At 53.2% G+C, this 22,150-nt stretch overlaps 7 protein-coding genes across 7 annotated transcripts; 3 read left to right on the forward strand and 4 right to left on the reverse strand.

Moving 5' to 3' along the window:
• Window positions 1-1,433: 1,433 nt before the first annotated feature.
• Window positions 1,434-2,913, reverse strand: GLOTRDRAFT_79554 (NAD P-binding protein; the record flags this gene model as incomplete). The annotated part of the gene is made up of 8 exons (XM_007870589.1): window positions 2,841-2,913; window positions 2,591-2,787; window positions 2,443-2,538; window positions 2,380-2,389; window positions 2,183-2,323; window positions 1,939-2,130; window positions 1,673-1,884; window positions 1,434-1,628 (listed from the first exon to the last, which is right to left on the reverse strand). Exons 1-8 carry the CDS (start codon window positions 2,878-2,880, stop codon window positions 1,434-1,436), a joined length of 1,083 nt encoding a protein of 360 aa, XP_007868780.1. The 5' UTR covers window positions 2,881-2,913.
• Window positions 2,914-4,669: 1,756 nt separating this feature from the next.
• On the reverse strand, window positions 4,670-7,130 carry GLOTRDRAFT_79556 (Galactokinase). Its single transcript, XM_007870590.1, has 10 exons — window positions 6,983-7,130; window positions 6,824-6,910; window positions 6,668-6,771; window positions 6,470-6,609; window positions 6,186-6,415; window positions 5,342-6,126; window positions 5,233-5,285; window positions 5,057-5,183; window positions 4,844-5,002; window positions 4,670-4,791 (listed from the first exon to the last, which is right to left on the reverse strand). Exons 1-10 carry the CDS (start codon window positions 7,060-7,062, stop codon window positions 4,775-4,777), a joined length of 1,782 nt encoding a protein of 593 aa, XP_007868781.1. The 5' UTR covers window positions 7,063-7,130; the 3' UTR covers window positions 4,670-4,774.
• Window positions 7,131-7,577: 447 nt separating this feature from the next.
• GLOTRDRAFT_117339 (uncharacterized protein) lies at window positions 7,578-11,286 on the reverse strand. The gene is made up of 15 exons (XM_007870591.1): window positions 11,167-11,286; window positions 11,113-11,118; window positions 10,974-11,056; window positions 10,839-10,913; window positions 10,413-10,784; window positions 9,982-10,335; window positions 9,767-9,924; window positions 9,641-9,709; window positions 9,421-9,580; window positions 9,240-9,357; window positions 8,950-9,182; window positions 8,756-8,892; window positions 8,678-8,701; window positions 7,922-8,629; window positions 7,578-7,862 (listed from the first exon to the last, which is right to left on the reverse strand). Exons 1-15 carry the CDS (start codon window positions 11,258-11,260, stop codon window positions 7,766-7,768), a joined length of 2,688 nt encoding a protein of 895 aa, XP_007868782.1. The 5' UTR covers window positions 11,261-11,286; the 3' UTR covers window positions 7,578-7,765.
• Window positions 11,287-11,446: 160 nt separating this feature from the next.
• Window positions 11,447-13,237, reverse strand: GLOTRDRAFT_122534 (Indoleamine 2,3-dioxygenase). Its single transcript, XM_007870592.1, has 2 exons — window positions 12,790-13,237; window positions 11,447-12,732 (listed from the first exon to the last, which is right to left on the reverse strand). Exons 1-2 carry the CDS (start codon window positions 13,084-13,086, stop codon window positions 11,590-11,592), a joined length of 1,440 nt encoding a protein of 479 aa, XP_007868783.1. The 5' UTR covers window positions 13,087-13,237; the 3' UTR covers window positions 11,447-11,589.
• A 2,236-nt stretch (window positions 13,238-15,473) lies between these two features.
• On the forward strand, window positions 15,474-17,816 carry GLOTRDRAFT_140210 (uncharacterized protein). Its single transcript, XM_007870593.1, has 6 exons — window positions 15,474-15,725; window positions 15,789-15,825; window positions 15,879-16,412; window positions 16,480-16,885; window positions 16,949-17,225; window positions 17,279-17,816. The coding sequence occupies exons 1-6, from the start codon at window positions 15,597-15,599 to the stop codon at window positions 17,690-17,692; spliced, it is 1,797 nt and encodes a 598-aa protein (XP_007868784.1). The 5' UTR covers window positions 15,474-15,596; the 3' UTR covers window positions 17,693-17,816.
• Window positions 17,817-18,012: 196 nt separating this feature from the next.
• GLOTRDRAFT_107379 (zf-DHHC-domain-containing protein) lies at window positions 18,013-19,515 on the forward strand (the record flags this gene model as incomplete). The annotated part of the gene is made up of 9 exons (XM_007870594.1): window positions 18,013-18,145; window positions 18,200-18,477; window positions 18,553-18,616; window positions 18,717-18,771; window positions 18,837-18,918; window positions 18,970-19,152; window positions 19,202-19,227; window positions 19,277-19,324; window positions 19,377-19,515. 9 exons carry the CDS (start codon window positions 18,013-18,015, stop codon window positions 19,513-19,515), a joined length of 1,008 nt encoding a protein of 335 aa, XP_007868785.1.
• Window positions 19,516-20,627: 1,112 nt separating this feature from the next.
• On the forward strand, window positions 20,628-21,507 carry GLOTRDRAFT_117342 (cytochrome c C1). The gene is made up of 5 exons (XM_007870595.1): window positions 20,628-20,757; window positions 20,821-20,920; window positions 20,976-21,093; window positions 21,154-21,237; window positions 21,298-21,507. Exons 1-5 carry the CDS (start codon window positions 20,742-20,744, stop codon window positions 21,304-21,306), a joined length of 327 nt encoding a protein of 108 aa, XP_007868786.1. The 5' UTR covers window positions 20,628-20,741; the 3' UTR covers window positions 21,307-21,507.
• The last annotated feature ends 643 nt before the right edge of the window (window positions 21,508-22,150 follow it).

Here is a 22,150-nt window from a genome sequence, read left to right on the forward strand (position 1 = left end):
ATTACCGTTTGAATTCATCAAACAATTACATTCACTTGCCCGTCTTAAAGTACCTCTTCTTCGGGCCTGCCTGATTTGCCTCGGCAGCCGCGAGATTGCTCGTGTCAGCCTGGCAATGCGGGTGCAACGTACGTTATTAATATTGAGCACAGGGCTGTCGCGAGTGATCACTCACAATTGCGAAGACCACATCCGCGGTAGATGCAGCATCTTCCAACTTATCGAGGTCCGAATACGATCCGTCCCCACGCCGAACTCTTCGAGCAGTTTCGCTTTTTCAGCATTGCGGACGAGGACGCTGATATTGAACGACTTTCGCTCTGAGTGAGCGAGTGGCCGTTCCAATACGGTACCCCCCTGGTAGCCTACAAGCTACACGTGAGCGGGCGAGTGCCATCTCTATACATCGAAAGGCAATCGTAAGCGGCATTGTTAATCTGTCGTTTATACCTTCAGCTACTGAGGCTTTTAAGCCGTACATTCACCCTTTATTTCATTTTCTAGATTTTGATTATACCAAAAGGAACGCTTATCGGTCCATTCCAAGGTAGTAGATTTCAGTAATATTTCACACCCTCCGGAGCTAATTCGACTCATTGGTTCGACTGTTTCGCTCGACCTCAAACGCTGCCACTTACTGACGAAAACTCTGACGAGATGCCTACGAGTGTCTCCTTGATGATCTAGCAGAGGCACCCTTCCCAAGCCTGATGTGTACGCTTGATACCCTGCTTGTCGCGATGTCGCACCACATTCAGGCCAACACCACCTACTTCGTTGATACTTGTCATTCATTCTCACAATCGCTGACATACGGTATCATCCAGGGACCAACGGAACACCAGAACGCTCCAGGGCTCGCGTAGATGAGCTCGTACACGGCGCAGACATGACTCAAAGGGATCTGCTTTACATGCGTTTAAGATACGTCGAATATCGATGCTGAGCCGGCGCTGACTGCTCTCGATATTGACACTAGTAGCCAAGAGGTTGTGCTGAGGCCGCACGAGCGACACTGAGCTGGTAATAGATCCCATCACGGGGTCAATCACCTCGGCCGGTGGGAACCCTTTAAAGGAATGATCACCATCACAGCACAAGGTAGACCTGAAGCATATCGCGGCTTCGAGGGCTTTGCGCCCATCTCCTAGAACACGAAAGCTTCCTGGATATAATTATGCAAAAACCCGACGTGTACTGGTAACTTCCCCTTTTGCGGTCTCGGTTGCTGTCGACCGGGGGCTGTCCTTGCCTATCCCATCATTCCCAATGAGCTCAGTGGCTCTGTTCACGCGCCATCGATGTCGCGTAAAAGGTGAGTAATGCAGTATTCAATCAGCGATTCGTATTGTACAGGATCATTTAACGTACTACTACGACAACAGGGTCGATACGAGGCTCGTGCAACTCCCATTGTTAGAGAACTGTGAGCTTCATAGGTCGACGTATTGGGCAAGCAGACCCCTGATGTGGAATGCATCTTCAATCCGCCCATTCTTTATTAAGGCATCTGCTTCGGGCCGGATGCTCTCAAGCATATCCTGCTTCGTCTTCGTCGGCCGCCACCCAAGCGCGCGGGACCGTTCGGCTTTGCAGACAGAGTTTGTGCCCATGAATAGGACCTGCACCTCGTCAACGCCGGTTTCAGTCTAATGTGGAACCAAAGACGTACACCAGCGAAATATTTATCCAACTCCTCCGGCGTGAAAGGCGTAGGTTCTGCTGTCTTCGCACGACCTAATTCAACGAGGACGTGACCTACGGCTTTGGTTGCTTCGTACACCGAGAAATGGCCGTTTTCAACGAAATAGAAGCCCTCGCGCCCACATGCCACGTCCTTTCTCTTTCTGGCTGCGTCGAATAGAACAATATACAGGTCGGCCGCTGCATGAAGTGAGTCAAGACTGGGCTGCGTTACGGAAGCTGTAAGTGACGCACTGTCGTCAATGTGGGAAAGGGGCCATATATTCCTGCCCTCGCCGATGATTCCAGCTCGACCTCTATGCCAACCGATTTGCAATATGGTGGGCAGCTCCATGGAATGTTGATTGCAGATACCAGTCTCGAACAGGGGGCCATGTCCTAGTCCGAAGATCACACCCGGCAGTACGATATGGGTTCGAGCATATCCTAATCACTGGCGCTGAGATAATGCGCAGCGGACTTGGAATGGAAAACCTACCTTGTTTCCCAGCTTCCACGATGGCGATGTCAACCCACCTGTGGGGCTGCGTAGGCTTCAGCGTTTCAATCAATGGAATATCAAGGTCGGAGTAGACAAGGTCGCTGGCATATTTTCCCTGCGCGTTGTCGGCTAGGACACCTGCAAAGTACTCAACGGTAAGTACCGTAAGACATGCTCTTTATGAAAGACAATACCTGTGCCTGACTAGACCTTCGAAATCAGCTTAGGAGCTCGTGCGATAAGCGAAGATGACTTACGGTGTGGATCAGAATAGGCTGCTCCCCCGTCTCGGCGTGCCTCTTTTTGAGACCTGAAAGGATAGCAGTTGCAGCTTTTAAATCATCGCAATCGGCCTGACGGAATTGTAAGGTACGCCACAATACTGCTCTTTGTACTTGAACATACGATCGCGAAGACCACGTCAGCGGAAGCGGCGGCTTGTTCCAACTTTTCTAAGTCGGAGTGCGATCCGACGACCGTAGTCACGCCGAAGTTTTCAAGCAGCTTCGCTTTCTCGGCGTTGCGAACTAACACGCTGATATTGAACGATTCTCTTTCAGGGTGAGCGAGCAACCGCTGCAGGACGGTTCCCCCGATGTAACCTGCAAATGATACGTAAGTACCGTGCATATTACTGCGTCCGCCGTCACCGTACCAGTTGAGCCAGTCAAGAATATATTCGTCGTGCCACCCATTGCAGAGCGACCAGAGGCAAATGCAAATCTAGGTATCGTCCCGATTCAGTTTCCACTGGTAGAACTTGCCACATTATAAGTGCGTCCAGTGTAGCATTGCTAATCACTCGAACGTCTTCATAAATTCCAGGTATTTCGGCATTCGGAGATTATTCAGCAGAACTCCTTGGTTACTAATACAGCGCTGCTGATGGCTATTCACTGCGGGCAACGACAGATGTCCCGCCGAGGGACATTAGTTGGTGGGAGAACATGTTCCTACAATGTGCCAAGAGCCCCTTTGTTCTGCGGAGAACATCATTCTACATGCCCCCCACCGGACAATGATAATTCTTTGTGGTTGCCTCTATTGAGCGCAGTTTCAATCGCGAGAGTCGCCTCGGAAATTCCCGATGAAATGTTAGGGACGCCTTGGGCCTCGAGTTTACAGCACGTTTCTGCTCGAAATTGGTGATGAGACAACCTGTAGCACTAGTACTCTAATATATTGAAATTAAATGTGAAGCTATGTTAGAGCCCAATTTTGTTTTTCACGAGGAAACAAGAAACAAGTGGGGAGACCCACTGGCAGAAAACCTGACTTGGGCATTCTTTGCCCCTCTGCATATTCCCGCTACCTTTGGTAGTGGGTTTTGGCGTCCTTGATGTGGACAACTTACATAGTAGATCTGCAAGATCGGGAGAAACCTGCCCTAAAGTCCCAAATAAGGGAATGATGACATCAAAACATATCGCAAAAGGAAACAGAGGGTGAATGGTATTGAATGCGGGTTGGCACTGACACAGTAGTGACAGGCAGAGGAACTCAGACAAGAGGGATGCATAGAAGTGGCAGGACATTCGATTCATAAGGAGTGGTTGACACCGGAGAGTTGGAGCTCGAAGAACATGACTGCCTTGTTCAGTTCTGATATAAATTTCTGAGACTTGTGGTGATACATGTCCTGGACCATAGGTCTATGAAATTATCAATACATTGCAGGAGGCCATGAGGAGCCCCATTCGAAGCTGCTGTCTACACACAGTTCAAGTCAAAGGTAGCGGGTTCTGCTGCGCACGAGCGCGGCCCTGCGGCCTTATACCGTGTAAGTATGTGTATACGAGTGTCCATACCCGAAATACTTCTGCCAAAACATAGGTGTGCTTCCGGTTATATGCATCCAGTGAGCCCTCCCCTCCCCCCCGTCCCCCCTCGGCGTATTTAGCCAGTCCCCTGCCCGGTCTTTTGAGAAATGTCGAAATTGACGCGCCCGAAGGTGCATTTGTGTCAAACCTAGTGTTTGCAGTCTAAACCCGTAACCTCCATGGGGCGCCCTCTGGCTTGTTACCCTTGCCTGAATGAACTGTTCTTGTCCCTCCGATTTTCTTCGGAGGCATACCCTTCCATTTCCAATGTCGAGGACATTATCCAGTCGCGCACCGGAGAATCATCCTTCGTGGACAGACCGCACTCATGCCTCCGCTCCGTTGACTTGAAGCCTATGAAGGTGGAAAGTCCGTCGACATCTATGAAGTGGCACGGACTGAAATCAGGACATATCATCAGGGAGGTCTGGACGAGCGGATCCGACCAGAAGGATTCTACCAGAGTGAACCTTGTGAATGTCGGATTCACCAGTCCTCCTCTTAAAGAAGGTTTGTAATATTTGACGACCCGATTGGCCGCAGCATTTTTGTCAGTGACTTGAGCCCCGAATCAATGATACACAAGTCAGCTGCAGTCATTGGCTCGCAGAACATGTTGATGCGGAATCCACGGTCAGTTGCTTGGATACGCAGGGCTGAGGGAGTAATGCAGGCAGTACTGCGGACCAATGGGGGGAAGCATAGTTTTATCATCGAGTACGCAGTACATTCTTGTACATACTTCGGACATGCTTCACTTAACATCATTTTAATCAAATTTATATACTGCAGCCCATTAATCAGCGTAGTGGGGTTGGCAGACAATAAAACCACTCACCAAAAGCTCCGCTGCTTGGTTTCGTGGCGAAGATGACTTCCTTCAGTTGCTCGCCTTCGAGGTTCTTGTACGGCGGATACGCGGCTTTCACCCTTGCGATGAAATCTTGTACCTGCGACTCCGCAACAAGAGAGACCGTGCAGCCCCCCCAGCCGGCACCTGAACGGAGTTGCATAAGAAGTAATTCCCAAGAGGGGTGCTCGTACAACATACCTGTGAGTCGGGAACCGTAGGCCCCGGCCTCTCTGCATATCGTCGTCAGCTGGTCAAGTTCGGGGCAGGAGCATTCGTAGAGCTTCGAGCACGACTCCATAGACTCATTCATGAGCGCGCCGAGGACCTACAGGCGAGCTCAGCATGTTTACGAAACAAATCCTACATTAGCCTACCTCAAGTATGGCCTTGGTAGCGTTTTCGCCTACGGGTGCGTTTGGCTTATTATCTGTGTCACACATCAGTAAACATAACCAAGGTCCTGAGGCCACAGTGATTATTTACCAATCAGCTCCCGTCCCTGCAAGCACGCCTGCCTGAACTGCAACACCCTCAAGGCCTCCGAAAACACATGTGCCGCGCGCTTGTACAGCTGGAAGCGGCCGTTTGGTGCCTCGACGTCGACCCAGCTAAGGTAGGTCTCGTGGAACTCATCTTTTTCCAGCCCGCTCATCTCCACCATCTCCTCCATAGACACGCCGAGCTCCGCGCCCTGTGCCAGGACCGTGTTCTCGCCCGCGTCGGCTTTCCAGCATCCCGGGCGCAGCCGCCCGCTGAGCACGCCGAGCTCGGAGAGTCCTTTGTGTAGCTGCGCGGTGGACAGCAGGGGCTCGCCGCCTTTGGTTTCTTTCACGCCAAGGTAGCGCCCGACCACCTCGCGGAGCGTCACACGCTCCCGCTTGCCGCTGATGTCCTCGTCGAGGGGTAGCCCGAGGATGCGGCACAGAACGCGAGCGGCGACGAGCGTCTCGACGACGCGGAGGTTGTATCGCGTTCGTGCCCCGACAACTTTGTCGGAGACGACGAGCGAGTTGGCGCAGACGAACACGCCGCCCGCGCTGGCCGCTGGGACTTCGACAGCTAGGCTGGTGTTGTGCGGATCTGTTGACGCCTGGTGGGGCTGTGCGGTAGATGTGGTTAAGGAAGGAGCCGTGGTCGTGGTGGATTCGGTTGGGACTGCGGGAGAGGAACCCGAGGGGAGCGGGATCGGCTCGGCAGAAAGTGTGGGGAAGAAGGTGATGTAGAGGGCGGAGTTCGGAAGGGAGATCACGGAGGCGGCTTGATCCATTCTGAGGGCGCAATCATTCATAATTGGGAAAGAGGCAGAGATGGTGCTATTGGCGCTTACCCGCCCGAGTTGACGCCAACGCGTTTCTCGTTTTCCATAGCCAGTTCGACGAGCCGGCCCTTGCTCACCCCCGTAAGCTTGTTATTCACGGCCAGGAAGGTGAGTGTGGAGGCGACGACCATGGCCGCGGAGGATGACAGGCCCGATCCAGCTGGGACGGAACCAGTGACAAGGATGTCGACCGGTACGGGCTGTTCCTCGCCCGATGCAAAGAATGTATTCAGGACACCCTGGTAGCTCAGACGTTATAGAATGTCGTGATAACAATCTAGGGACATACATACATAGTAACCTGCCTTGACGTAGCTCTCCCAATTGAGCTGCGTCTTGTCAATGTCGAGGTGCCAGGCGCTATTCTTGAAAGACGGCGCAAAATGCCTCGGGGGATACTTGGATCCTGCGAGGTTCTCAGCTCGCACAGCACCTGAGTGCAGCATGGTATTTAGATGCTAAGATGTCATGACTAGAAGCAGGTCACATACCTTGCTCAGTCGTAGAGCGCGGCGCGCATGCGATGAGGATGTCACGTTCAACTGCGGCGGGGAGTACACCGAATAATGCATAATCGATGTGCTCTCCGATCAGACTGAAGTCCATCGTCAGTTATAACGCACTGTGTATAACAAGCAGAAGCTTACTTTACTCTTCCAGGGGCTCGGGCGATGAAAGCAGGTTTTCTGCCAAAACGCGACTCGAATTCCACCGCTAGGTTATCCCAGCGAGGCCTGTTTCGGAGATACAGATGGGATATGGGCTGATTATTCTTAGCTGCTCAAACGCACGGACGGAGAACATACGCATGGTCAAGTGCGCTTCCAAGACTGGAATACGCTTCTTCGAGGGTATTAAAAACGGGGATTGGCAGCGACGCTGCCATTGCGTAAGTTATATTCGTAGTATGTGGCAGACGTCAAGTAAAGGTTGGAAAGCGGAATGGCAGGAAACTTGGATGCGATCGTTGCGGGTGATAACTTGTGGGCGGAGATCTCGGTCCGTCCAGTCCACGATCGAAGAAGACGTGCTCCGGACCGGCGGCAGAGGGCGCTGATTTTGCAATTGCGTAGGGTCCGGGGAATTGCCACAATTTCGAAACAGATTAGTCGAAATCCTGAATGCAGGATCCAGTTCCGACTAGCTCTTACAGCCATTTGCAGATCGATGGGCCCACTTTTTGAGAATCATTTACAGTCGGACCACGTCGGACAAGCAATTTCAAGTCCCCGAGAGACAGAAATCAGACCATCTGGACTTCTCTACCTTCTTCCGACGTCCCTGGCACCCACTCCGACCCACTCCGACTATACGTGGTTTTCTGAATTGATGGTCTATCGATCTGCAAGCGGCTGTAGACTACTACCTGGCTTCAACCTTCTAGGCTTCGAGTAGGGTGAACTCCGCAAAGAACCCGACAGTAATAAATATGGAGGAGGAGCTGGAGCTTGAGCTACACGAGGTACAAATATAGACGAGGACAACCGAGAGGAAGAGGTGAGTCTAACAGTGGAAGAACGATAGGCTATAGCTACAGAGAGTGGTGGCAGTGGAATTGCAAAGTCCAGACTGACATCTCTACAACTCATCTATCCGCCGTCCGTTCTAGGCGGTGCACCAGGGCCGCCCGGAAGATGATGAGAAAGGCCACAGACGTTACTAATGTACGTGCCCCAGTCGTCCATCCTATTCAACCCAGGTCAGCATCCTACAGACCCGGAGGGACGGAAGGGGACGACACTTACTCGAACCCAGTGGGCGCGTTTGACCACATATTGATCGTGTCATCGTTCATGAACATCTGTGGCTGCTGTTGCTGTTGCGGCGCCATACCCGTGCCCAGCTCCGTGAACTGCATCCCAGGGTACGGAGGCTGTGGAGGCTCGCCCTGCACGAACGGGCTGTAGCCCGACATGGGTGAGTCGAACATAATCTCGCTCATCCCCAACATCGATGACATGGTGTCCATGGAGCCCGGCGCCGCCATCTGCGCCATGGAACTACCAGCCTGCCGAGGAATCGAGCCGTCACCGCCGTACCACACACCCGCACTAGACGATGACGGGGCCTGGACGGGCAGCGCCGCAGCCTGGCCCGGGACGCCGAAATTCGGATGAAGAGGCAGCCGGCCCAGCTCGTCGCTGTGTATCGGGAGCGTGAACACGCTATTCGACATAATCTGGCTTTGCGGTGACGCATACGTCGAGGTCGAAGCCGATGGGGGCACTGTGGGCGAAACGGCGGACTGCTCTTTGGAGACACGCCGCGTGCCGGCCATAGTGCGCTGCCCATCGCTCAGGCCCGGGGCCTCGACGTCCCCAGAGTAACTCGGGGAGCGCGACTCGGTATGCCCGATTGGCTCGTCAGAATCCCTCTCGCGCTTCCCGCCCGGGGCTGGGCTGGGCTGCGGCAGCGGCAAGTCGCCCACGGAAGCCAGGTCGCACAAAATATCCCTGATATGAGCGGTTAGGCGAGTCTTCGAGTGCACCGTCCGGACTTACCATAGCCGCCCTGCGGAATGCCACCTAGGAGAGCAATGAGAACCACAGCACGCCAGCGAGGGCAGATGATGTCCCCACCTTGGTTCACATGCTTTCAGGACATGCATGCACTTGTGCACCTCGGCCATTTCCTTCGCCGGATCGGTGGATAGGCCGGACCGCTTGCCTCCCCAGATATTCAATAGCAGCACCAGGCCTGCACTGAACACGGGCATCTAACGTTTGCCTTGCGTGAGCCTATCAGATTCTGGACCATTAGATAGCGCACGAACTAATAGCTGAGGAAGCGGTTGCTTCGATCGTTTGCGCAGTATATCCACCACATGACTCATGGACCGCGCCGCATTGGTGCAGATCGCAAGAGAAGGGAAAGACAAGGGTGATGGCTTGCGTGGGAGGGGGATGAATGGCCTATGAACCAAGATCTGGAGGTGGTAGTAACTGCAATAGAGCATCGCCGACTGCTGGAAAAACACTTCGTCTTCCCGGTCTGGATCCCATCGAACTAGACAAATATCCGTCAATATCAGAATGCAGCGGATCCACGAGTGTAAACACGAACGATGGTCCGGCACGGAGTCAATCCACTTATTCAGAGCCGAGTCCAGCTCCGCCACGATGTGTTGCTCCCATTGCTGTCCTACGAAGCCCAGTAGCATCTTTGACTTATTGATGGAATACTAGAAAGGGTGGAGTAATGTGATGAAACAGAAGCGAAGCGTATACAGGGGGGGGATGCTCACAATAGTTCGTAGAGCGCATGCGAGGATCTGATTCAGCTTGAGATAGCTGTTAAAGTATGCCACCTTAGATGGCTTATCCGGAGGCTGCTTGAACGCCTTATTCGGATCTGGGTCGACCCAGTACTCGTCGTCACATTCAGCTGGCATATCGAGATCGAAACTGTTTGAACAGAAAGTGACGATCTGGATTCCTCGGAACGCAATGGGATTGAAGGCTTACTCTTCCTCCTGGATGGCACAGGGCCGACCCAACGCCGAACTGAATATTCGATCAAGCGTGACCAGTATCCTGATACACGTTTCAGATTACTCGCAGCTGTCATTTAGAGTCGCGAAACTAACCCACCAGAAAGCCCGTTTCCATAGCTCGTCTTCAAGAGTCAAGTTTGGATTATAAACTTTCCGCCTGTGTGCACCTACGTCTTGGGCCAACCGCAGACCAATCCCTACCATCGTCCAGCTCCCTTGGGGTGCCGAGGACCCTTGCAAGAAAATAACTGAGAGCTGCACCCGATGGGTGAATATCCAGCGGAAATCCCAGATACTGCTTCGACGACTCACGGTGTACAGCTGTAAATCATACAGGCACGGAGGTGCCAGCAAGCTCTTACGGACCATCTGTACCTGGTTGAACCACTTCCATCCCGCCGAGTGCTGGCTCTGCGTGCCTTCCATCAACACCCTCGGATCGTCCGACCACCTACTCCCGCACGCACATACTGCCAACAAGACGCTGCCAAAGTCAGAGTCGCGGAAATGCAGGCCCTCGGCGATCTTCTGGAGGAAGGTGGGCTGATGCAGGAGTGGGTAGAAGTTGTTAATGTTGAGGAAGTACAGGGAGACGAGAGAGTCGATGAGGTCCGGTGGCGGGAAGTCGAAGTCAGGAATAACCTCGCTGAACCGGTTCTCTTCCCACTGCTCCACGTAAGGCGTTATCAGAAAGGCATGCTACTCTCTTCAACCCCGCCCTCAGCTAGTGATTGAGCACTTACAGGGTTCGAGGACCAGAACTCGGGCCTCTTGCTCCCCAGGTAGGACTCGTCTATGATGCTCGGCTTCTCGTCCCCCGCGTACTCGTTCTTCAAGTCGATCGCGGTCTGGATGAACATGATCCCGCTCGACTTGCCGAAGAAGCGATGGTGGTTCGGGTCGACGGTGAGCTTGCGCAGGTTCTCCGTGAGCGTCGTGTGCAGGTACTCGTCGTCACTCGGGTCTAGGTCGTCCGAACGCGGCGGCGTCGCGCTCACCGGCGAGGACTGCGACTTGAACATGGATTGGGAGGACTCGCCTTGCGCGCGGTCGCGGTACCAGCTCTCGCGGTCGGGCTGGACGCCTAGCTCCTTCAAGTCGGCCTCTGGGGCAATCTAGACAAGCATGCAGGGACTCTGACAAGCCCTCATCTCGTTCGTGCCACATACCTTGCCCAGCAGCTTCTCTAGTTTCTCCAACCTATTCTCCAGACTCTCGACGTACCCTTTCGGAGGTCCCCGTTTCTGTTACCGTTGTTTGGTAGTTAGTCAGTAGCTTCGCACGTAGAGACACAACCAACGCACCTTTGCTGCCTCCACATACGTGCACTCTATATTGTAAGTTGCGCAGTTGGTGCAGCGATTGCCGGACACCTGTGCTCCGTCGCCTAGATAAATCCGAGGTTATTGACCAGTACCCCGCCTCTGTATCTCGGGGACTCACATCGAACTACAAATCAGCGTTAGATAGCTTATAGAAAGGGCGTAGATCCCATACTTTTCTTGCGCCTGCAGACGTCGCATGCCCTCTGCACCCTCCTCTTCTTCGCAAACTGCTCATTTTCGTGGCCGTCTTCGTCGGCGGAAGACATTTAGACGAATATTCGCGGTAAGAGCGTCCGCGCGTGATGTCTTAACGTTTTAAAGAAACAAAACGGTGCCGACGGTACGAGTCACCTCCCGATGGAAGCAGAGGATCCCGCAGCCGACATAGAGTGGACTTTAGATATGTGGATGACGAAGCTGCGCGGCGTTACGGCGAGTTCTAATTACAGTCACCACGATCGTATGTTGCACATGATATTTCCAGGGGTCTGCGGAAAATAATACAAAGGTCTACGCAGCTGTCGCTATACTACATGCCATTAAATCGGCCCATCTATCCCGCGAAGCAAAGAGAAACAAAATAAATCAAACGAGGTCACCTCTTCTCTGCCGGCATCACTGCGCTCGCAGTCCGGTCTCTGACGCCCTTCAGGAACTTCACGAGGTCAGTACCGCCAGTGCCCTTGAGTATCTCCTTTTCCTCGTCCTTCTCAGCGACCTTGGCAGTAGGGACCTTGCGGCTGGGACCGATAATGTAGACAGCAACGATCCTCATATGAGCGTCTCTGAACTCCTTTAGAGCTGTAACGGCAGCGTTATAGGCCCCTAATAGTTCAGGAGCGTCTTCGGCGTGCGCCGAGACAAGTGAACGGAGGGGACGCGGGTTCGCAGCTAGATGGCGTAAGAAGGCCCTGTGGTAACGCGGCATGTAGATCTGCATGCGGTCCAGGAAGGATTTCTTGTTTGGCGGGTGATAGGTCGCGTTGGACTCTGCTGAGGTACTGGAGAAGGAGCCGGACAGCGTTAGAGAATGGGAGTATTGATCGACGCCGAAGAAGACGTCGAGAGCATGGATCATGGAGCTCTGCCCAGCACTAGGACCAGAGAGCTCTTCGGGATCCAGGAGGGTAGGGTCCTCGTCCAAACCGTCGAAGATCCACTTCTTCTGCCCCGAGTCCGCACCCTTGAACCAAGGTCGAATTTCGTTGTAGAAGACAGCGGGGTCGCACCCTTCCCGCACCCGAAGCAACTGTTGGGTCATGCCTCGAATGACCTCGGCCATCGCGTGCAGGTATGCCGTGATACGACGGAACGCGATGGCGTCGCCAACGAAGGCTTCGTCCATGGTCAACCGCATCAACTCTAGTGCTTCGACACCACGTAGCTCTACCCTTGCAGAAGCTAGGTAGAACTCTTGCTCGTCATTAGTGCCTGTGAATAGCGTATTATCGCACTTGATATTGTCGATGGTAGGAATGCGATAGGGGTCGTCAAGGGTAGCGGGTTCTTTATAACGCCAATTGTACAGGACGTCGTCTGAGTAAGTGACGACTGGGGGCAGCTGTAGCTGTGCGGAGACGCGCAAAAGAGGTAGCGTCAATGACCGGGGGATATGAATCTCGGAACAAGTGGGGGGCTGAGAGTGGATGTAGAAATGCATCATGTATGATAGAACATGATGAGCCCTCCGCAAAAGGAACTCGGATTTGAATAAGCCGTCGGTGGAGAGGACAGGCATCTGAGTAGGCACTGTTATTGAATTTCTTTCGACAGAGGCCTGAAGAATTCGGCTTACCTTCCGGACTGTCTCCCGCCACCCTTCTGATATTTCCTTGTCCTTGTCAGTTAGATCGTCACGGCTCCCAAGCTTGATGCGTTTTTCCACCGCGTCCTCCAGAACCTCCTCCCATGTCTCCCACTCGCTTGGCAACCGCGTCAAGGGGGGTTGAGGAGGCATGAAACCAGTTCTGTTGTCGACATCGAAGTCGGCTGCGGCGAGCGTGGAGGTATCAGGGACACCTTCTGGTGACCCTATGTGCGCGTCTGGACGGGGCAAGGACAGGAAATGGTTCGGCAACAAATAGTCAGCCATTCTGTGATTTTGGATCCGCTGGATGTCTGAGTGACGATCAGGACCGGAAAGGATGTCGCGGAAGAGAATGGTGGGGAATATATAGGAGGTGAAACCGATGGACGGAAGATGAGTAATGACCGAGGACTAGTCTAAGCAAAGAGCGTGGCGGGGAAACGGTTAGAACTTTTGGCCAAACGCAGAGTCGGTCGAGACATGACTGTGGGAATGCGCCTGAAAAGGAAGGCAATCGGCTCCGCCACCTGTGGCGTCAAGATGGCGTTTCCAGCAGTGGCTAGAGGATACGGCGCACAACATCGCTGGAGGCGAGGATCCATGATCACGAGCATGGTATGTCGGATGGATGAACAGACAGGGATATGGTAGCGCGAATCGAGAGAGACAGGAGCCATTTGAGGAGCAAACTGAACATACTGAAACCACGATGGCAATCAGATATGGATACCTATTCCGCAAGGAGGAAAATCGAAGCTGTCGTTCGAAAGATGTCCACAACACAACCCGGCATCCTGAGGGACGGATAGGTTCGGTTGCAGAATTTTTGACAAAGGATGAACAGGGAACGACCTAAAATCACCGGACCAATCGAAGATCCTGACAAAGGACAAGAGAACGACGGAGCGATTGCTAAACAGCCGGCGTATGAGTGACGCGTTCCGTCAAGGCAAAAAGAGTATAGAGACACAGCATAGCCTGTTGACTCGCGGCAGAACCAGGTTATGTCATACTTTCCCTAAAGGCGGGGTGGGGGAAGCCACATTCGGCGGAACCAGATGAAGGAACAGCAGACCTTGACCTCCGCGATCTTAGAGAGCGAGTAATACGAGTGCAAGAATAGCCAACGCTTCGCACACAGATGGCGGAGAACGGGTCAGATGTCCAAAGCCGAGGTTTACCCAAGAGGCCCGTCGTAAACAAATCAGGAGCATGCGAAACAAGGAACGAGGAGCTGGAAACATGATCACGAGTCACGCTTGAAGAGCAGAAGGGCGGGCAGTCCACAATTACCAGGAATAACCCAAGATAATCGGAGAGAAGGCAAGGTCCGACACGCACCAGCATCGTAGACGTCGTCCAGGTTACGCGTAGTCCCGATACGACAGTCCCTATGTTTTGTCTTATTATACGAATTGAGCGACCCGACAGCCTGAGTTTGAGATGCAATAGCAAGTTCCGCGATGAGGGGGGAGCAGACAAACACGCTACGAAGCCTGTTCATGGCGGAAACTACGTTTCTTTCGTGGTTTCATCTGTCCGTGGTCGCTAGTCGTCTGCAGTAGGTAGCCATTGCATAGATCGGAGTGTGCCTGAATGCGTTCTTATCGTCGCCACAGATATCGCTCCCCTGACGCTATCATGGATTCACAGAGTCGACCGTAGGTCATACGAGGCAGCGGGTCCGTATTGTGCGACCTCGTCTTGGTTGGCCGATCCGAGCGCGTACAGCTACGGAGAAATCAGCGGAGCTCATGAGACGCCTTGAAGTTCACAGCTGGAATCATTATCAGCCTTAGAAAAGCAGACCCCACAGACGGTGACAAGATTCGTGTCCTGGCAGTGATCTCAGCGAATCGCATCCTCTTCAATAGCCGGCAATCGTGGACCTGTGACCCTGAACATTGCTCGCGAATATAAGAAGAGAAGGATTAGCTTTGCAGAGTCCTCATCGAGCAAGCTGCCGGGCGGAAAGTCTGCCGAGTAGCCACTTCTTGAAGGACTGCGCAATGCGCGCACAGATTTTCAAGACCGTGAATATTGGTTAGCGAAGGGCTTGCGGGACAGCTACAGGTCGGCGTCAGAGTCCCCTGGACCGTCATGAGTACTGGAGCTTCCGAGTCTCGAGGAGACTGCTGTCCATCACAGTGCATCCAGCAACAGTTGGCCAGGAGAACCTCGAGTGTTAATCACGCAAGAGGTAATAGGGCGTGTCCAGGCGGTTGCCTATGGCCATAGCGGCACATCATATGCGCATCGAAAGGCCCCAGAAAAGATAGACGTCTGGGCTGACCTTAGCTTCGCCGCTGGAGCTTAGGGTTCTAACAGCATATAGCATTGAGACTCTCCCCTCTGCTTTGATAGACGACAGTGACGATGATAGCAGCGCACTTCCAGGACATACCCGGGTACACGTGTGGCATTGGCCATATAGACGCGTAATTCTGGAGATTTTCAACGTCCAGTCCCTGATTTTTGGAACGGTCACCAGCAGATGCCAGTGCCGCCGCTACATGCCTGGGTTGTTTGTAACGCTGTGCTCGTCTAGCGGATATGAGCGTCCTTACAGTGCTGAGTGCAGGCAAGTCGTGCGCGCTGAGAGGAACGAAAGGTCACACCAGGCGTCACTCGTCACACTCGTTGTTGACTGGCCAAGGGTGGGAAAACACATTGGAACTCCGCTTTCAGCAGTTCGTTTCTGCCGCCATCATCGCCGACGACGTCCGCCCCGGTCCCGACGGTGTCCAGCGCGTACAACAGTCCGGTCGCGTTCGCGGGTCGCTGGATAGGCATATATGAACTGGGTGCGGTCATACATTACGACAATTACGGGACCTATGATACCCTCGGAGCCGACCTCAAAACGGAAGATGCCCGACGATGCTAACCCGCTCGCGAACGCGTCCAAGAGGCTGAAGAAAGAGGTACGTGGTTGACGTGTTGGGACGGGGCTGTGGGCTGACCATTGAGTTTATGCTGCGGTACAGTCGTCCGTGAAACCAGGCGCCGCAGCGAAACGGAAATGTAAGTCGCGTTCCACCCATCTCTACGCGTCCGATAACGAGGGAACGCGACAGTGCTCAATGGCGAAGAGCAGCCCGGTGGTCTGGTCATTGTACGCGCACCGCCGTCGCGTCCTCCATCCACTCAACCTCCCGATCAACATCCAGTCCGACCACCATCTACTGAACCGCGCCGCCACCCCTCCGCCACACCCGGTCCCTCCCAACCCGCGTCGAAGAAGTTCAGGTCCGACTCACGCCCAGCGACGGGACACCGCCCAGTGGGGAAGGCAAAAGATCGCGATCTGGTCGCGACATCTCGTCCCGACCCCGAAGTCGACGAGGATGTCCGGTTGATGAACGATGAGGCTGAACATTTGCGACGACGATCGCGTGCCAACGCTGATCACGTCAATCCCGACTTTAACTTTCCCGCCGTCGCTGCTTCCGCTAAGCAACCCCCTCCCTCTTCGCGGAACGTCGAGCAGACTCGCCAGGGACGCGCTCTCACCAGAAACGGAGATACCCAGCAACATGGCCGCCGCAAGAGTTCACTGAGTATGCGAGGGAAACGCGTGAGCACTACCTATGAAACCTCCGGTGTCATTAGTTCGTATCTCTTCATCTGCATGTTATTACGCTGGGCAGTCTTACATAGTCATTTAATATGACATAGCTCAACCCCATGCGTCCGTGTCAGATTCTAGCTTTTACAAGCACATCGATGCCGACCTCCCCGAAGCCCAACGTGCACGCCAGCTACTGATATGGTGTTCGTCCCGTGCTATGAACCGTAACTCATCATCTTCACGGCCTTCGTCCTCCTCAGGATCGAAACCGAAGTCGGGCGATCCAGGGAAAGATCCACCTGCGAACTTAAGGCCGCTCTCAGCAGAGGCGGCTAAGGTGCTAAAGGCGGTTCAGGAGGACGTGGTTCGCATGCTGGCTGAGAAGAAGATTGACACCAACGTGTACGGTCCCACTGGAATGTTGAATGACATGTCAGCGAAGAAGATGAAACCGAACGAGCAGAACATCAAGAACCGGGCGAGGGAGATACGCTTTACTGAGCACATCGAACGGTACGTCTATACAGCATAATCTCCATCACTAGCCTCCAGGCTTATGGTGTCACACTCAACCAGTGCGAGAGCGGAAGATGAGGCATGGGATGAAGTTGTCCATTTTTATAATGGTCACCAGTCGCGGGTCCTGGCTGCTCTGGATGAACGGAGGAGGAGCCGCGCTCAATCTGCTAAGGCGAAAGGCAAGCAACGAGCCGTGGATGACTATGAGCCCCGCGAAAGCGAGCTTTCGGATGTCTTCCGCGGACCTAACGGTGTAGAGCTGGCACGTAAGGTCTTAGCAGAGGTTGGCGGTCAGGATCCATTGAGTGCACGCCTTCATGATCTCGAATTCACCGTGAGCCATATGATTTATTTCGAGCCAGTGTCCACTTCTAACGTTATCTGCAGATTGATCGTTTGCAAGCGCTCGTGCAGACGTCTATGCACACCACCCACTACGCGGAAGATGATCTAAACCACCGATTTGCCCTCCTCTCACTATCTCTCTCCGCCCGCTCCGAGCCCCTCTCCTCACTAAACTCAGCGAAACCTGGTTCCCTCTCCTCCTTCCTACCCCCGAGCCTCAGCCATTCCCCTTCCAGCGACGCCCGAGATATATTCCGCGCGCTCTCGCGTGTAGACGCAGAACGCCCTCCAGCTCAAGTCGGTGACGCCGCGAGACGGGCCGTCCGAGAGGTGCAGAGGGTCAACGAGGCTGGAGGCGGTATACCCGACCGACGACTGACAGGCGTCCTGCCGCCGACGCCCAGGAAACCTCCAGGGACGCCGCGACGAGCCACCACCCCAGGTCGAGGACGTTGATTGCAAGTCATATGTATATACACCTATCAAGACATTTCGCGATCTAATGTAATGGATGTATTACTTCGATGTTCCTACCGCGCGATGGCCGCTGATTACTTGCCTTCACGTTGCTCATATCTTTCTCCTCCCACTTCTTGATCCACAAGCCTATTTTTATTCGTTAGTGTTTGCCTGGTATTCTGTATGAATATTACAGCGCGTTTGACGCCGGCTGCGGCGTAGACTGTCCCATTTCGCGTCTTGTCATCGTCCCTCCACCGCCTCATGCCACACCCTATTTGCTGCGGCGACGCGTCCCTCAACTACAGACGCCCATTATGACATGCGCGCGCGCTGTCTTTCGATGCTTTCGGACGCTGGAACGAGTGGGCGATCGTATCACAGGAGCAGCGGGGCCGCTGTTCGTTACGCTTGCGGTGGTTCTTCTGTCGACAGGCACTCTATGCTTTTGTCAGTGCTTCCATTTATGAGAGAGCGCTCTGTGTGTTGAGACTTTCTGCTCAGTTGACATCGAGCAGCCGTCGTTGCGATGGCCATGGTTGACTACGCCCATATGCGTCCTCATAGTGTTCAACATGCTAATGCACTACTATTGGGTGTGCACGGTATCGCCGGGTTTCATCGATGATCCCCCGAGGCAGGGAGGGAGCGACTGGTTATGGGCGAGGAGGCGACCGACAACGAAGGGTGGGCCATTGACGGGAGTACGGTGGTCGGACGACGTGCGTATCACGAAAGCCATGATTTCGAAGTGTCGGAAGTGCGGGCTGCCGAGGCCAGAGGTGCGTACCCTACTGGTAATGAACTGTGGAGTTGGATGTAAGGCTAATTGGGGTGTTAATTCTTGATGCTTTGAGAGAGCACACCATTGTCGAATATGTAACCGATGCGTCCTCAAATACGACCACCACTGTCCAGTATGTTTTCCTTCCTTCAGCAGGTCTCCCTAGTGATTGAGATGTACATCAGTGTCAGTTCCATTTTGACGCATTACTCTGAAGCTGGCCATAATAAGTCTGAGTAGGGGTGAACCAATGCGTTGGCCTGCATAATGAGCGCCATTTCATCCTGTTCATGTGCGTGTCCCGCCTACTAGGACGCCCAGCCGTGCACCGAATGACACGTTATGTATGGACATCAGGGTATATCTAGTTGTGGCGTCGTTTTGCTACGTCGCTATAGGCTATCCGTCATTTTTGGAAGCCATTGGATATCATTATCAAGTAGGCACGCCGTTACCCATTATTCGCTCGGGAAGCTGACGAGCGTCATAGCCGATCTGGCCGTACCGCGTACCTGCTTTAGCCTTTGTTCTGACCTACATACTAGCAGGAGTCCTCAGCCTGGCTGTAGCAGTCATGCTGGGCTGGCATCTGTGGAGTATATCCTTGGCTGAAACTTCTGTGGAGTCCCAGGATCACGATCACTACAGGAAAGTTGCAAAGGCACGAGCAGAGGTCAGTGTTAGCGGGTTGTCAGTGATGCCTTCATTTAATATTTTCATAGACATTCGTGAACTCGTACGACCTCGGGTTCGCAACTGGTTTGATGTACTGTACTTGAATTTGACGAAATTTCCAGGAAGCGGAAAAACCTGGAGTTGTTCTTCAACATGGGTCGGGACGGATAGTAAGTGTAATTGTCCGTCACCAAGACCTCTGATCCTGACTCTTCCTGATAGTCCATCATATACGCTATTATTTCCGTTTCGGGTAGAGCCCTACACGGACGGATGGTCCTGGGCGCGGAGGGAGGGGTACGAGCGCCACCGGGGTGTCCGTGAAGGGGATGAACTAACTGACGAAGAGGAGGACGACTGATGCGGCGTCTCCTCGTGCTTTGAGTTGTGAATCATATACGAACGTGAGTGTTATGGTCTTACTCGCATACGTGATGACAGTTTGCCGGGGCCATATGACTCTTTGGAGAGTGTCGCCCCTTTCATGGGCGGCGCATCGCTCTCGGAAAGCGGTGTGATATATGTCCGGCTTGATGTGTCGCTCTGCGACGGACTTTCTGACCTTTTTCCGACGCTAATCTTCGATTTGGCCGATGAACTGATTCAGTACGTATAGATTCGTGGACTCTTGGAACCGGATGTCCTTGTGTGTCATCTGGCCGCTGCTCAGATAATCCATAATATTAATATATCGCCCTCGAGGCGTCCAAGATCTGGTTCTGCAATACCGTAACTGCCGCGATTTTGGATTGTCGACGGTGATGGGTTGTTCGTGGGGTTTGTCTTGCCATTTAGTTCCTTCTTCCGTCTGCAATCCGATTATTGCGAGCGACATCTGGCCAAACCTCAGAAGGTCGCATCCGTGACTCCAACCAATGTCGTGAATGGACTGTCAGCTGTATTATTTCGGGACTTCCGTTTCTATGGGATATTTGCATACTCCAGAGCTGCTTCGTCCTCCCGGTGATCTTCACGGGCCTCACCTCGCTGAGTCTTATGGATCCCTGCATTGTTGTTCAAAGTTATTGCCCAACAGACGCTCATCTACTGTCGAGAACTAACTATATACTTGAGAGGGGGGACGCTGAGCCACAACAGATACTAGCTGAGACAAATGTTGGCAACGCTCAGTTTTTGTTGCATTCAAATTTTCTACTTGTCTCATCAATTAGTCAAATACCAGCTAGTTTGATCATTTCTCTCCGGGCTGTCCCTTCAGCCTCAAATGCAAGCATGGAGGTGCGTAAACCCACCTTCAGATAATATTCCGAGCGCTACGATTGGCCGGACGGATGGCGGAGGTATGTTCCTGAAGGCTCGAACAAGAGCGGTAATGATCGTGGGTCAAGGATGTCCCACGGCATGAGGGGCAATCCCGCGGTTCCGATTGGGGGCTGACCGCACGGAACGAACCGGCTGCCTGTTTACGTCATCCACCCCGGACGGATAGACGAAAAATCACTTTAAAACTGCAACCTTTCTTGCGTCGTAACCTTCACCTTCACGGTTTACTACACTCTCCCGACTAGTCCTACGACTACTTGTCTATAATCTTGCCTTAACGACCCACTACTAGACTTATTAGATATGCCTTACTCTCAGGGTGAGTCCGGTATTTGCTGGATGCTGGAGGGGTTGGCGTGCTGACAATGTTTGACGTGTCAAGGTGACGCTGGCAAGGGTGCCTCTTTGTTCAAGACCCGATGCGCTCAGTGCCATACCGTCGAGGCTGGTGGACCCCATAAGGTCGGCCCCAACCTTCACGGGTACGATACTTTCGAAATCTGGTTGGGCGCGATGGCTGACTGGGTTACTTCGCAGCGTGTTCGGTCGTAAGACTGGTCAGGCCGAGGGCTTCTCGTACACGGCCGCCAACGTGAACAAGGGTATTACATGGGATGAGAACACGCTCTTCGAGTACCTCGAGAACCCCAAGAAGGTGCGTTACACTTGCCCGTCGTCTGTCAGACACGTGTTGTTGACTTGTCGCCTTACACAGTACATCCCTGGCACGAAGATGGCGTTCGCTGGTCTGAAAAAGGAGAAGGATCGCAATGACCTCATCACCTACCTCAAGGAGGCGGTAAGTGCTCCCCCGCCTCTCCTCATGCATCCCACTGACTCCATCGTCCGCCAACCTTAGACGGCATAAAAGTATCCTTACACAGTCTATACACCACGCGTATTACCGGACTACTAGCATATTCTCATCGGTCCTAGTACATGTAGACGACCTTTGGCATTGTACATAGTACTTTTCCCAACTCATACCATATCATTATTGAGATCCAGCGAATTTCTGCTAGGCTCGATACCAGCCACTCCGCAATTCAAGCTCCGCTCGTAATACTCGCTACACTGCGAAGCGGCTGGGAAACACGGTCGCCCTTTTGGCGGGATGCGCGTGACACGCGCCAACTATGAGTGGGACTTCGTGATTTGAGAGCCTCATAACTCAGAAAAATCATGCCTTGGGAGATTTACACCATTGTAGGTTTTGAAGGCCATAGATTCATTTGACATAGGTCAAATTTCGATGAATTTGGACTGACTCAAGGAGAAAATCCTCTTTTCTCACCTATTCCAATCAACTCCATTCGCTTCAAAAACATCATTGAACAATGTGTGCCAGAGACGATTTTGTACGTATGAGGGGGCAAATTTTTCTAAGTCGGAGTCACGCTTGGCGGGGAAAGTTGTGACCCTGCTATGTGACTGACCGTTGTCACCAGTCCGTTCGCAAGCTCACGCCTTCCATCACTCCGAAACCAAAAAAGGAAGGCGTGTGCATTGCGTACAGGACTGGTCGCGAGTCTAAATTTCTGCATGTGACGAGGACACGGTTCAGATATGATGACGCTTGAAGTTGGCGAGGACATCCAGCTAATGGAAATTCCGGGACGCACGAGTCAGCCGGGACGTCCGACCCACAACATCGACAAATAGTCCATATTGGGATGTGATGGGTACTTACTGACATCATTGATCGTGCGGCT

Source organism: Gloeophyllum trabeum (assembly GCF_000344685.1).
Source record: "Gloeophyllum trabeum ATCC 11539 unplaced genomic scaffold GLOTRscaffold_00012, whole genome shotgun sequence".
NCBI lineage: Eukaryota > Fungi > Basidiomycota > Agaricomycetes > Gloeophyllales > Gloeophyllaceae > Gloeophyllum > Gloeophyllum trabeum.